At 37.7% G+C, this 15,148-nt stretch overlaps 1 protein-coding gene and 1 pseudogene across 4 annotated transcripts in view; one reads left to right on the top strand and one right to left on the bottom strand.

Annotated features, from left to right (window-relative positions):
- LOC115508493 overlaps positions 1-15,148 on the top strand; it is a 607,545-nt pseudogene that overhangs the window by 357,448 nt on the left and 234,949 nt on the right.
- CNTN6 (contactin 6) overlaps positions 1-15,148 on the bottom strand; it is a 163,575-nt gene that overhangs the window by 11,546 nt on the left and 136,881 nt on the right. For all 4 annotated transcript variants that reach the window (XM_032592341.1, XM_032592342.1, XM_032592344.1 and 1 more), the window contains 6 exons: positions 14,404-14,562; positions 14,142-14,291; positions 10,217-10,287; positions 2,545-2,779; positions 2,316-2,431; positions 503-689 (listed from right to left, as the gene is read on the bottom strand). In XM_032592341.1, coding sequence (XP_032448232.1) covers positions 503-689; positions 2,316-2,431; positions 2,545-2,779; positions 10,217-10,287; positions 14,142-14,291; positions 14,404-14,562 — 918 coding nt within the window. The remainder of the gene's footprint in view (positions 1-502; positions 690-2,315; positions 2,432-2,544; positions 2,780-10,216; positions 10,288-14,141; positions 14,292-14,403; positions 14,563-15,148) is intronic.

The raw sequence follows: 15,148 nt of genomic DNA, 5'->3' as shown, positions 1-15,148 counted from the left end.
TTTTTGTTTGTTTTTTAATGTTTATTCATTTTTTGAGAGAGAGAGAGACAGAGCGTAGGAGGGGGAGGGACATAAAGAGAGGGAGACAAAGAATCTGAAGCAGCCTCCAGGCTCTGAGCTATCTCCAACTGGTGAGCCATGAGATCATGATCTGAGCCGAAGTTGCATGCTGAACTGCCTGAGACCCGAGGCACCCCAAGAGGTCAGGTTTTGAACTGAGGTTGGGAGAGGGCATCAGAGTCTATGCTTTTAAACATTACACTCTCCTATCTTGCATCTATATACACAGAATATTTTCTCTTTTGGAATTCCAAAAAATCAAAATGGTTTCTTTTGATTGTTATCAGAAAATTTCAACAATTATCCTTATTTAAGGGACAAACTAACCAAACAAAGCAATAAGTAAGACGAGAAGATGGGAGGAATGAAATGGAGAATGAGCAAAGGAACATGTTTCTATTTATAGATGAATCTTGGTCCCTGCAGTGGGATGCATACTTACGAGACTTTTTGGTGGTAACGTTGACTGGGGGGCTTGAGGGCCCTGCCCCTGCAGTGTTGTAAGCTCTCACGGAAGCAAAGTAGATGGTATTAGCTTTCAGCCCTGTGATGTTTTTGGTTGTGACATTCCCACTGACTCTAATTTTCCCAATCATGGATTCTTTGGAGTCATCTGTCCAATATAATACCTGATCATTAAAAACAAAGAACAAACAATTCATTGTTTGCCAGCAAGTATCAACCATGGTAGGTTATGGGAAGGGAGGAGCATAGGAGCACAAATAGAAGAATATTTTCTAATTACAATGGTTATACAACAACAATAAAATAATCAAAGTCTAAGATTTATAGGGAGGAAATTAAAAAATAAAAATTCACAATGGAAATCAGAGAATCTAGAGTTTTTTTAGGTTACCAAAATAAAATATTGCATGAGCTATCTAAAGGTTATCGACTGTAACAAAGGGTATATATAATCACTTGGACCAAAGCAAGATTCATACCATCAACAAAGGACTTCAGTTACATTTGGTTCTTGATATTTCCTCCAGAGTTCTTTGAGTGACAGGTTAATTAATAATTCAACTTATATCAGGCTCTTCCTATACATTAGTACTGATTTATGCACATTGAAAAAGACAAAAGAGAATAAAGCTTGGTGCCTGCCTTTGAGTCCCTTATAATCTAGTTGAGAGGCTAGAATATATAGGCAAACAAAATGCAGAGGATGCCTTCCAAGTAAGTGATATTGGGAAAAAATGCTCTGGGAATTTGAAGAAATCCAAAATCAGGGAGTGATCAGAGAAGAGTTAGAGGAGGAAACTAGAAATGAGCTTTCATAAATAAATAGGATTCAGATAAGAGGTAAGGCATTCCTGGATTAGAGTAACAGACCTATCATATGAATAGAACTTTCTGTTTGGACTAGAAACTGCATTAAAAACAAAAGCAAAACAAAAACAGTGTAAAGAGCAACTAAAGAGGTATAGATTTATACTTTATTTTTTTATTTTTTTATTTTTTTTTTTAATATTTTTTTCAACGTTTTTATTTATTTTTGGGACAGAGAGAGACAGAGCATGAACAGGGGAGGGACAGAGAGAGAGGGAGACACAGAATCGGAAACAGGCTCCAGGCTCCGAGCCATCAGCCCAGAGCCTGACGCGGGGCTCGAACTCACGGACCGCGAGATCGTGGCCTGGCTGAAGTCGGACGCTTAACCGACTGCGCCACCCAGGCGCCCCCTAGATTTATACTTTTATTGTAACTCCAAAATAAAATAAATGTGTTATCCATTTGGGGAATCACTGAATTTGCAAGCTAAAGAATAAAAAGTAATTAAGAAGTCTCATTGTTTAACTTTGTGAGAATTAAGGCCCATAAATATGATTTACCTCATTCTATACAGACTATAAAGGACAGATTAATGAAAATCTAGGATTTTTTTTCTGATCATTTAACTGCCTTTTCTAAGATGACTACATCTATTCAAGTCCTGCTCCAATTCAAAGACAGCTTTCTCAATAAAATTCTTCTATGATTCAAGATCATTGAGGATTAGATATTTATTATTCCCCAAGAAACAAATATGATGGTGATTTGAATGTATAAATGAGATAATCATCTGGTCACCTTACAAATGGCTACCATTTGTTAATTTGCTTGCTTAAGATAACCTAGAAAGATCTCTTCTGCTCACTCCACAGCTATAGACATACAACCTAAGAACTAGGTTAGTAGCATAGGGCTACTGAACAAGAATTGTATGGTTAGCTGGCATATTCATAAGTGGAAGTGAAATTAATATGGATTACCTCATAGCCCAGGACTCTTCCAGTGTTTCTATTCCAGGCAATAGCATTCCATGAAACCTCCATTTCCGAAGCAGAAAAACTCTGGACAGAAGTTCCTCTTGGAGCCAGCTGAGGTTCTATCATTCAAAAAAAAGACACAATCATCTTCAGTAGAATGGTTCATGGAAAATGAATGCAACATATGCATACATTCCCAAGTATGACCATTCCAGGGCTGACCACAACTTACCATCTTCCCCGGAGTAGACAATGGACACGGTACTCAGAGATCCTTCTCCTTCATTATTATATACACCCACTTTGACTTCAAAGGGAGAGAGGGGGGTGATACTTTCATTTCTGTAAACAAATCTTGATGATTCTACAGATGGTACTCTTTCCTTGGTCCAGGTTGTTGAGCCAACTGGCCGCAACATGATGATGTATCCAAATTCCTCTCCATTCTGTAGTTCTTCTGGAATTGACTTGGGCAGAAGTGATCAATCACTGAGTATTTACAAAAATATTTTATGGAGCTACTATAATTTATATTGATTAATTGGCGTTTCTTTTGTGTAGACAAACATGGATATTAACCTTGTTTAATGAAACATTGAAAAAATAATAATACTTTTATTTGGAACGCCAATTAGGAAAGTGATCCCAATTAAAGATATTCAGATAAATAAATGAAAAATTTAATGGAAATGTAAAACAGGTTTTACATGTTTATATCTCTTTCCATGATTATTCATTAAGTTGCAATAATGAAATGTTATAAAAATAGTTCAGAAGATTGTAAGACTGTATAAGTTAAAACATAATTTGGATATGAATTTTTAAACTCGGCACAAAATTAACTTATTAACTATTTCAATGCTAGCTATATTTTCCTTTCATAAAATTTTCAACATATTCTTAAAAGATACATGTAATTATTATATAATAATATTTGCTTTAAAACTTATAGAGCATCACTCAAACACAAAAGCATAAAAGAACTTCCAGTATTTTTAAAACATACATCTTCATTAGTAGTAACATCAGGGTGTACTTTTCCTGACATTTTTAAAAACAAAACAAAAAAAATTTGCTTATTCTCACAGAGACCAAATCCTGTAAGACTCACTTAAAATGTAAACTTATTAAAATTACAACACAAAAATAGATATTAGTTCCCCAGAACTCTACAGATATTACACTATAAATAATCACGTAAAATAAACACACAAAAATGAATTTATGCTTGAATTTAGACACATATTCCATCTGTTTACAAGAAGTTTGTATTTTAAAATCTATGAAAACGTAGGTTTTTTTTTAAAGAAAAATGTCTTCCTTGTCTTTTCTTTTTGAAATATTTTGATACGTTATTAAAGGCATACCTGACAGGACATTAATGCTCCAGTCCCGCATACCTACAAGTCTTTTTAGGAGGTTTTCCTTGCCCATACATATCCATTCATTGTATCAAATTATCCCAAGACCTGGACCACATCTAATTACCCAGCAATGGGCACCAGAATCAATGGTGCCATTTTAATCACTATGAGGCCCTGGGTGCCAAATCTTTGTGTTCCGTAGTAACTGATGGACCCCATCAATTCCTCTCCCCAACAGAATTTGAATATGAAACATAGGTGGGGCCAATACCTGATAAACTTAGAGTAGGCAAAAAATAGAAAATATACAATGAATATAGTAGGGATAATGGAGCAATAGAAGTTAGGAGGCAATGGCAGCTATAAATCACATAGAGAAGAGACAGAATGTAGCAGTTAGCAAAATAGGAAGTTGTAAGTAAAGGAAACGGGAAGAAGTGAGCACAAGCCATGAGGGACCATTGGAGCTGGATCACCAGAGTAGCCGGCAGCAGACTAGAGCTACTGTGCTCTGAACAGTGATGAACGACGTTCCAGTTCTTCATTTGACCTGCCTGCTTGGTTAGTGAGACTTTTTTCCATCTTCATTACCTCCCATGTAGCTTTAAAAGAAATCCCCATTAACTGAGACGACCTGAGCTGGGCTCTGTTTCTTGCCATGTGGAACAGTCTAACAAATACAGAAAGTGAAAAGAGGAAGAAAAATACAGGTCCAAACACCTGGGGAAGGAAATGTTCCCTTGTACTAGCACTTTTTACAGGGAGATCAGAATTAAAACAGTTAATTTTTTGTGGAATGGAAGAGATTTATGAGACCTTAAGCTACTTGCCAAAGCATGTGATTTGTTTCTGATGCTACTCTGGTCTCAGATTTAATCAAGATGTTTAGCTCATCTGAGAAAGTTAGTGATTTTAGTTTTTGTTAGTCAAGACAATTTGTGTTTCTCATGATGTTCCCTCAAGAAAGGTCTGAGTCTAACATACATAGTTTAGAAGGGTGCGGTGGGGAGCGGTGGGGAGGAGATACTTACAAGATACTTGTTAAGGGTCTTCATTTCATTCTTCCCATATGGGCAGGGGAAAAGGAGCTATTTAAGATGGTCAGGACAAAGCTTCCTTCTTTAAGGAAAGCAAGTGGTCAGTAGAATAAAGAAATTCAGAAATTCTTCTGATAGTAAAATCTATTAACGTTGGTAAAGACTAAGAACGGAATATGTATTTACAACATTTTTTTTAAATGTGTTTATTTATTTTTGACAGAGAGAGAGAGACAGAGTGCGAGTGGGGCAGGGGCAGAAAGAGAGGGAGATACAGAATCCAAAGCATGCTTCGGGCTTTGAGCTGTCAGCACAAAGCCTGACGTGGAGCTCAAACTCACAAACTGCGAGATCATGACCTGGGTCAAAGTTGGAAGCTTAACCAACTGAGTCACCCAGGTGCCCCTGGAATGGAATGTTTCGAATCGACCAAGGACAGCAAACTGGCCTAAGAGCCAAATCTGGTCTGCAGTCTGGTTTTGAAATAAACACAGTCACAACTGTTCATTTATATATGATATGTGGATGCTTTTGATGATGATGGCAGGTTTGGAAAGCTGTGAGGGACAATGTATAGCCCACAAGGCAGAATAATTTTCCTGAGCAGCCCTTTACAAAAAAATGTATATATATAATATATGTTTATCAACTCCCAGTATAGGTGTTTATCTCGTACTTCACAGTACTTTATCCCATATTCCTAATTTTATAGTCCTATTTCATATGACATATTTACCACAAGTATCTCAAACTTGAGAGTATCTTAGAGAATAAATTATGATAATATGTGAATAAAGATACCCCTAAAAAAGGAATTGGCATTTACTACATTCCAAGTTATATATCGTGTGTAGGTTGCTGGAAACAAAACAAACCACAACAAATAAATAAACACAAAATACACATTACTTTGGCACTGGAGAAAACACAAGAAGGATGTTTATTGCAGGCAAATTATACCATGGTGTACTTACATGAGCAGCAGTCTGGAATGACCAGTAAAGCTGTCACTTATAAACCACAATGGTGGATTCTGACTGAATTTAGAATGGTCGCTGGATGTGCATTAGTTTTGAAAGTCCGTCAGGTACTATTACTTCTACCATAGCAATGACTTTGGCCTGGCATGGTCTCTCCACTCCCAATTTCTTTTTTAAAACATACTTGAGATAAGATAGGGTGGTAGCTTTCCTGACCTTCCATGCTGGATTAAGATTGTCCTGTCCTGTTGGTCTCTGAGCATTCAGACCTTTTTAAAATTTATATTTGTAATCCCACTGCTTGGAACAGAGTTCCAACATTCATTTGTGTTCATTGAATTGAAGCAGTTGCTAAATGCCTTCTTGTGGCTTTAACTAATGTATGTGTTGCCTTCTAAAAATATATAGCCTATTCCTGAAGGAAGTTTGGGCATCAGAAGAATTTGGCTCAGTAACTGAATATACATGATGCCAAATGTGAATGATAAATGGGAAACTACATTCATTAATGCAGTTTCTGCAAGTATCTGCATATCTGATACCACAAGAAAAAACACAGAGGAAATTATTTTGATTTATTATCTTTTTTTTAAATAGAGGCCAGCAAATTTTTTTTTTTTGAAAATAGAGGCCAGATAGTAACGATTTTCAGCAATGGGAGACATATAGTCTCTTGCAACAGCATGAAAGCAACAATACATTACACCTGAGAGCACGGATATCGTGTAGGGGAATCTGTATAAAAACAGGGAGCAGGCCATAGGTGATGGTTTTGGGAAACACTTTAAAGAACAAGGACGTTATAAATCATGGAAAGATTTTTTTTCTTCTTGTAACTGACTATTTAAGAATAGTATTCATAGGGGGTGCCTGGGTGTTTCAGTGGGTTAAACATCCAACTCTTGGTTTCAGATTGTGTCATAATCTCATAATTTGTGAGTCTGAGCCCGACATCAGACTCCGTGCTGATAGTACAGAGACTGTTTGGGATTCTCCCCTCTTTCTCTGCCTCTCCCCTGCTTGCTCTCTCTCTCTCTCAAAATAAACAAATAAACAAAAAATAATTGGACAAAAAAAGGATTTCCCATTCATCTCAAATATTGAATGTGCAAAAACATTATCAACCTTCAGCAATTTCTCACCTTAGAGGAGAAAAAATAATGCGCGAAGTCAGGCCAAACTCCTTGTACACTATGATGAAATGTTTATTTGACCTTCAAAGAACACTGAACCCTAAATAACCTACTTAGCATCGCCCAAAAGCATATGTCTTATAGGCTCACTTGGGAGTCAATGTCTTTGTGGGAAATGTGTTCAGAGGACAAGAATAATTTGATAAGGTTACTGCTTAAGGCACACACACAGGGACTCGTGCCTATCCTGAACCATGACATCATGTGCAGAAAAGTGGAATTAAAATTTAACAAAAGAGCATGGAGCAAGAGCTCTGTGTTCAAATGCTGAGCTGCCCATCACCCATATCACATTTATTTTTTTTCTTAATGTTAATTAATTTATTTATTTTGAGAGAGAGAGGGAGAGCAGAAGAAGGGCAGAGAAAGAGAGGGACAGAGAGAATCCCAAGCAGCCTCCGTGCCATCAGTGCAGAGCCTGATGCAGGGCTCAAGCCCACGAACTGTGAGATCATGACTTGAGCTGAAATCAGGAGTCGGACACTTAACCGACTGAGCCACCCAAGTGCCCCTACCCATACCACATTTCTAAGCCTCTGTGTTCTTATCTGAAAGTGGCATTACCCACCTCCTGGCATCACTGTGAGGACTGAATGACAGGAATACCCAGTGTAGCACAGAAGCCCTATACATGCTCTACAAGGGTTGTCCCCTCTCCCTCAGGCCTCTGAGAGTGTCTTCTCTGTCAGGACACATCCACCCATCCAATAGGTACTTGGACAGGCCATACCACATTCCAGGCACTGTGCTGGGTTCACAATGTGTACATGAAACTACATGTTCCAAAGAAGGGATGACTTTCAGAGTAGCTACACCTGGCTTCTGGCTCTGTCATGTACAACTGAGAGAAAACAACATCTCTGTGAAACAGTTTCCTCACAGACAGAAAGGGTTTGCTACCACTACTCCTCTTTCTCTATATTTAATGGAATTCTATAAGGAATAAAATGGACCATGTAGATATAAAAGGTCTTTTGCTACTGCAAGATCATTTACAGATGCAATGAATTACACTTACAGAAACAGGGTTTCTACACCTCGGCATTATTGGCATTTTGGGCCAGACATTCCATGTGGTGGGGGCTGTCCTGTGCACTGCGTCCCGGCCTCCGCTCAAAAGCAAGCCTCCCCCAACTTCTTTGTAACAACCAAACGTGTCTTCAGACATTGTAAAATGTCTCCTGAGAGAATAACATTGTAAAATGTCCCCTCTTGTGCATGTCAGCCGTGATGGTTTTTAATTAAAACATCCATGGCCATCATGCTCTTAAGTGTAATGTTAAAAAGTCCAAGTAAGTGGATGCTTTGGCAGTATGAAAGTTGTTATCAAAATGCCAAAAACATGTACACAGGTAATAAAAAAGGGCAGGGCTCTTTTATCAGTTACACCTGAGGCTCAAAGCTGACAACAAAGTTATGACACAATATGCATTCCAAGGAAAGAAATCAAGCCATTGATAGGCAAAATTTAGCCCATCTTCGATGACAAAGGTATATCAAAGGAGTGTCTGTTTCTTTAGGGATAGATTAGTAGGAAAATATCTCCTCTGACACAGTTGTAGAAAAAGCTGTGCATTCCCACCCCTCTACCTAGGGAAAGTAAAGGGGCCACTTCCTTTTTTTTTTAATTTTTGTAATGTTTATTATTTTTGAGAGAGAGGGAGACAAAGCACAAGCAGGGAAGGGGCAGAGAGAGAGGAAGACACAGAATAAGAAGCAGGCTCCAGGCTCTGAGCTGTCAGCGCAGGGCTCGAACTCACAGAACGTGAGATCATGACCTGAACTGAAGTCAGCCGTTTAAGAGACTGAGCCACCCAGGCACCCCTAAAGAGGCCACTTCTTATCATTTGCCTAACCATCTGAAGAGGCCTCACAAAGAACCAGCCGGTATGTGCTCTCTGGAATTTGGGACACATGGGTTCTTTTAACTAAGAAATGCCTGAGAAACTTGTAAAGGGGAGAGAGATCTGGACAGCACATGGTGGCAGAGTGAAAAGAGAGGTTAAGCAGGCATGTACTATACTCCTAATGAACACAGAGCAAAGGTGTTTGCTGAGGGTAAATGTGCATCTCATGCAAGGGACCTGTCCATGAGCAGCTTTGAAAGGGACTCTATCCACAAAGACCATCTAGAAGAGAAAGATAATCTACTCTAGAAGAGGCTAGTATGAACCAAGCCAGACCCCAGGAATTGAGGAGACTTTTTAGCAGTCAATTGGCTTTGCACCAAGGAATTATAACTAGGAGTCCCCAGTGGGAGATCTTCTGGATGCCCCACTCCCCCAACCAAAAAACAAAAGCAAACAAAAAAAACAAGTACACTATAAAATAACAGCATCTGATGGGTACAGGAGGGGGAAGTGGGGGGGGGGGGCGGTGAAACAGGTGATGGGGATTGAAGAGCACACTTCTCATGATGGGCACTAAATAACGTGCTCTATATTAATGTCACTACATTGTACACCTGTAACTAATATCCCATTGTATGTTAACTACACTGGAATTAAAATTAAAAACTTAATAAAAAAATAACAGCGTCTGGTCATTTGCCACTTTTGGAATACACCAAAATCAAATTACAAGTGTACCAGCAGTCAGGATCTTTTCAGTACTTTTCCTCTTCTCCCAGCCCAAACCCACTATAACTCTGGAGAAACAAGAGGTAACAGTGAATGAGGAAGGAGAAATTCAACAGCAGAATGGGGAATAGGTAAAGATCTGACTCTACATTGCCTTTCACACTGTAGAAGCCCTAGGTTGAGGCAAACCCAAGCTACCAGAAACAAGAAAGGTTACGTTGGAGGAAAGTCTAAAGTTTATGGTAATAAACCAGGCTGAAATTTATAACAAGTATAAAAATGAGCCCATATGTTAATTCATAAGGATAATAATCACAAAACCTACACCATTTGCTCAAGCTTTTATCTAGATGCAGGGAAGGCCTTAAAAAACAGTGATAGGAAAAGAACTTTCTACTTGCACGCTACAGAGTCTAACTCGTGCACAATAGTCCCAGAGACAATAAACACAATAATGTCTAGTCCCTCAAGTAATAATTAAAATGCTACTGACAAACCTGAAATAGACATTGAAGTTGTTTTTCTTATATGTGGGAGAGAATTGTGTTGAGTCTGTTATCCTTTCTCACTTGAGTAGAAATAAGAAGAGTTTCCAATACCTCCTCTAAGTAATTCATCATGGGGAGTCTTTTATAGCATGTATTTTTATATATTCTCCGTAGTGATCAAATAAATCTTTTTGTTTTTCAGTATTCTTCCTGGCCAGCTAAATCTTTTTCTTTCAAAATAACTCAGTTGGACAGAAAATTACCTCCCACGTAATGACGAGTTCCGAACGACTTCCTCCACCTCCGTTGATGTTTGTTGGCGCCACAACAGGCACTGAAAGCAACCAAAAGAAATGTGGGATGGCAATTATTAAAGTACATCTTCATCAGGAGGCATTTTGTTTTTAGATTTCACCTTTCAACATCTCATGCTGCACATTGTGAGACAGTCTTGCATTTTTAATGAACATAAATTATGTTTACACATATCCAAATTTCTAAGACAGAGGACACAGTTGTGTTTGATACATGAGTACCCTGGCTCCAAAATTAATTAAAAATCGAGTAACATCGTGTATTTGACATTATTATGCATCATCTACTAATTGGCAAAATGATGTTCCATTCAGATGGTAACAGTGACACTGCTGATTTAGGGCCTAATTATACAGTTGTGCTGTAAACAAGTTACTGAGGCAGTATATTAATTAATTCTTTTTTTAATAAACAAACTAAAATGATTTTTCTTTTTTTTTTAGTCATCAAGATAGTTTAACATTTAAAAATACATTCTTAAAAATATGTAAGTAAGTCTTGTAATTATAACTCTGTGTTTAAATCTCACATCTCTCAGTACAGAACAGGAAGGTTTCTTCCCCCTAACCTTTCACTTGCCAGCTAAGGACGCGGCCTCCTGTCAGGGATGTGACTGAGGGGATATTCTCCATTTAACTCTAGGACTCTAAGGCTCTGTGGTAGAACATTCCAGATGACGATCATTTTTGTGAATTAGAAAACAATTATGCCCTTCAAGTATACCCTTGTGAGGACTAGTATAATGAATAATAAGTAGTCTGAGGAAAATTACAAAATTGATGACAGTGGTATATGTGGGCCTTGTATATCATCAGAATGGGGTTTTACTTTACACATGTGGAAATGTTAAAATATAATCCTTTCATGGAATAATGGCAGATGTATCCTAACGCTGTGATAATGGATAGCTCTGCAGGATATATATATATATATATAAGTTTAAAGCTTATTTATTCATTTTAAGAGAGCGAGGAAGAGAGAGGGCAGGCTAAGCACCATCAGTGCAGAGCCCTACAGAGCAATGAACCCACCAACTGTGAGATCATGACCTAAGCTAAAATCAAGAGTCACTCAGCGGACTGAGCCACCCAGGTGTTCCTGCAGGATATATTTTCTAAATGTTGAAACATATGCAATTATCTGTCTTTGACCATTTGGATTAAAATCCAGAGGTGGGAGGGTGGGCGTGCCTGGGCACGTTCGCCGACTGGTAGGCAGGAATTAAAATATGCAATGTTTAATTGCCCATTTCAAAATTTTTTTCCCACTGTGGAAACCATTCAGACAAATCTAGACTACTTATTTTATTTACTGCCATTTGATACAGATGTTGAACTTCAGAAACAGCATAGTGATATGATAGTCTAATTGTTCTTTTTAATAATAGCACCTGTCAGGCATGACCCATTTTCATATTCAAATACACCCTAACCTTGCCTGCTTTAACCTTCACATGTATTTAAAAGATTGTCTTGTACCTAGACCCTACTTTCTAAGTCTTCCATGGCCTTTGGCCAAAAACAACGTAAATCAGAGTGGGTTCTATAGTTGCAAGTTTTATGGTACTTGAAAACATATGGTGACACTTTTTCAGAACCATTAAATAGTGTAGATACATAAGGAAATTATTTTAGAGTAAACTTTAATTTGCTTTTTACCAAGTTTCCAATATTCTGGCTAATAAAGTTCCTTTTTTATTCCATTTTCAAATGAACCATATTAAACCTAAAACCATACTAGGAAGAAGGGTCTTTAAGGAGCTACAACAGAAAAGAAAAGAAAAGAAAAGAAAAGAAAAGAAAAGAAAAGAAAAGAAAAGAAAAGAAAAGAAAAGAAAAGAAAGGAAAGGAAAGGAAAGGAAAGGAAAGGAAAGGAAAGGAAAGGAAAGGAAAAAGAACACACTTCATTCAGTATGATTCAGAACCTCAGGGTAATTATTATGAACACCGAGTCTCATTATGCTACTGAAAGAAGAGTGTCAATGGTTAATAGAAAGTAATGTACAATCCTTACTGTAAAACTTTAGTATTAGAGTCAAGCCTGCCAAAGCTACCATGATAGAAATAAGCTGTAAACAAATGACCTAAAACTCAAGCTAATATCAAGTCATAGGCGACCCCTGGAGATTCTTTTCCAATCAGTCTATGGTAAGGCCTGGGAATTTTTATATATACACATCTCCCTGTGCCAATCTCTTGCTCATCTAGATTAAGACCCATGGTTATGGAGAACGCTGATGCCCAAGTCTCAAGGTCTGAGTTCAAATCCTGCCTCTGTCTGAAACAGTCAGCCATGATCCTGATCTTTCTTTTCCTCCTCTGTAAAATGAATGACTCTCCTCTCACCTCTAAACTGCTAGGATGATTTAACTTAAGATATTACTGTCAAATACGTTGTTTTCAGTTCCAATTCTAAAACAAAAATACTTATATTATCTTTAACTTGGAAAAGCCTCACTGACATTGGACAGTTGAGCACACTTAATTGAATTAGTTTGTGCTTGTTAAGCTGAGCCAGGGACAACAGAGCGATCCCTCACTTATGTCGCTGAGTAAGAAAGTGAATTTGTCAGCAGTACGCAGCAAGAAGATCAAATGTGACCGTGGATGTAAAGTTAGGAGTGGAACAAAACGGATCCATTGAAAAAAGCTTAAGAAGGGGTGATTTCTGAGCCAGGTTCCACCTGTATTTTGCTGTTCAGCGAACCAGCTGATGCTCAATTAGTGCTTCTGTTAAATGAGCTCAGGATTTACCTCATTTGCATGGGAAATAATTTATACTATTGCTCAATGAAGCTGCAACTAGGTCAGAGTTGAGAAATAGATGGAAATGTGTGGCTGACTGCACCAACAGAGTCTCAATTAATTCTTGGCTACAACATTTAATGAAACAAGCACTAACTCATTTGCATCTACAAATGTACAGATTCCCTGCTGGAGTTTGGCTAGAAAATAGATGAGAGGAGAGGACAGTTTCTGAAAAACTCTTATTTTTGATATGCCTGCTTAGCTATAATCATCTCTCATTGAACTTATATTTAGGAGAAAATATTCCTTGCTTTGTGTACCTAAAAATGTGAAAATGAAAGCTGCTGGTTTCCTGCCACTGATTTGGGGCCCCAAATCCTACAAGACCCATAAAAATGCTTCTTACTTTTTCTTTGTAAGATCGATACCATAAAGAACAACTGTATTCCCCTTGTATTCAAATATTTCTGCATTAATCAGTGTAGATTACTTGTCATAAAAGACATAGTTTTACTCATATTTTATGTAAAAATAAGTAGTTTATAGAAAACTCTGGACTTCAAAAGACAGCATTTTGTATATGAAAAATGCACCACACAGTTTTTTTTTTAATTCTAAAATTCTAGGTGCAACATTAAAATCCACATACTGGTTGCAGCCCTAGTCTGTGTTAGTTTCATATACTAGGAGAAAAAGGATGTCATTAAGATGATAACTACAATAGTTCATGTAGAGAATTATAATCATATATTCTACCAGTTACCTATTAAATGGTACTTATTAAATATAATCATAATCTTATATTTACTGGTGTGAATATAATATATGTCCTATTTCTGACACAGTTGTGATCATAATTTTCTATTTCACCTAAAGATGCAACATGAAGAGTAAAGATGCATGTTTTCCCTCTCTTATCCAGATTTTGCAACATCAGAATTATACATCTGTCAAGAATCTTACCTGATCTTCCCTGAGTGGCTTCCCTGGGCCATCAGGGTGGCTCAGTCACTTAAGCATCCAACCTGGGCTCAGTTCATGATCTTATGGTTTGTAAGTTCGAGCCTCATGTCAGGCTCTCTGCTATTAGCACAGAGAGCGTGTTTAGAAGACATTAATTTCTTACCTGACGCTTTGGTTCTTAACAATTCTGATGCTTTACTTGGTTCTCCAATCCCAATGCTGTTCCCAGCAACGACACGAAATTCATATTCCACCCAAGGACTCAAACCAACCACTGTTGCATTGTACGTCTTACCATTGAGAATTTCTGGAACTGAAAAGAGGGGGGATTCAGGCAGGAAAACCAGCACTACTTAATATCAACCAATTGAACAAACAGATACACCTGTTTTAGAAAATTACCCCCAAGCCCTGGTGTCACTTACCAGTCGAAACAGCCTGCCAACCCACAGAAAATGGTGTCCGAGCCTGAACAGTAAATATTTGAATGGGACTATTATTATCTGAGCCTGGTCTCCAGCTTAGTTGAGAAGTAGTACTGGAAATGTGTTCCACTCTTACATCCTCAGGGGGACCTGGTGGACCTTGAAAAATACGTTGGATGATAACTATGTTGAAAATTATTAAATTCATTGATTTGGGACGGGGCAGTTTATTTTTCTCTCTTACGCTTAGAAAATAAAATATTGAACACAAGGTATTGTTAACAAATTATATGAGATAAAGCCCTATTAGTTCAGTTTACATGGTGAGATACTAATTTAGAAATGCTTCCTTTGAAGATTAGAAAAATTCAATCATGAGATGGGTGAATATCACCCATTAGGGAGCTACTCTGAAAAATTGAGAACTCTCAAAAATTGGGAACATCTTTCATCTATTCCTTTTTCAAAAGGTACCTTGAGTAAATGAGACTTATATAGAGAACTACAGGAATATATCACTTTGACCCTCTTCTGATAAGAATGCTTTATGATAGATAGAAGGCATGGCTACGTTTTATGGACTGACACTGCTTGCTGAGACTGATCGTTCGTTATAAATACACAAAACCTACTCCATTCAATATCCATATCCACACTACATATGCCATGGAGTCCTGAGGTTTAGAAAATAAAAAATCTGTATTTTTATCTCACTTCTTTATCATGATATGGTTACTCAGAGATC

The sequence above is a fragment of the Lynx canadensis genome, chromosome A2 (genome assembly GCF_007474595.2).
Source record: "Lynx canadensis isolate LIC74 chromosome A2, mLynCan4.pri.v2, whole genome shotgun sequence".
NCBI lineage: Eukaryota > Metazoa > Chordata > Mammalia > Carnivora > Felidae > Lynx > Lynx canadensis.
The sequence above is the reverse complement of the archived record's forward strand: the minus strand, read 5'-3'. Positions and strand labels throughout refer to the sequence as shown.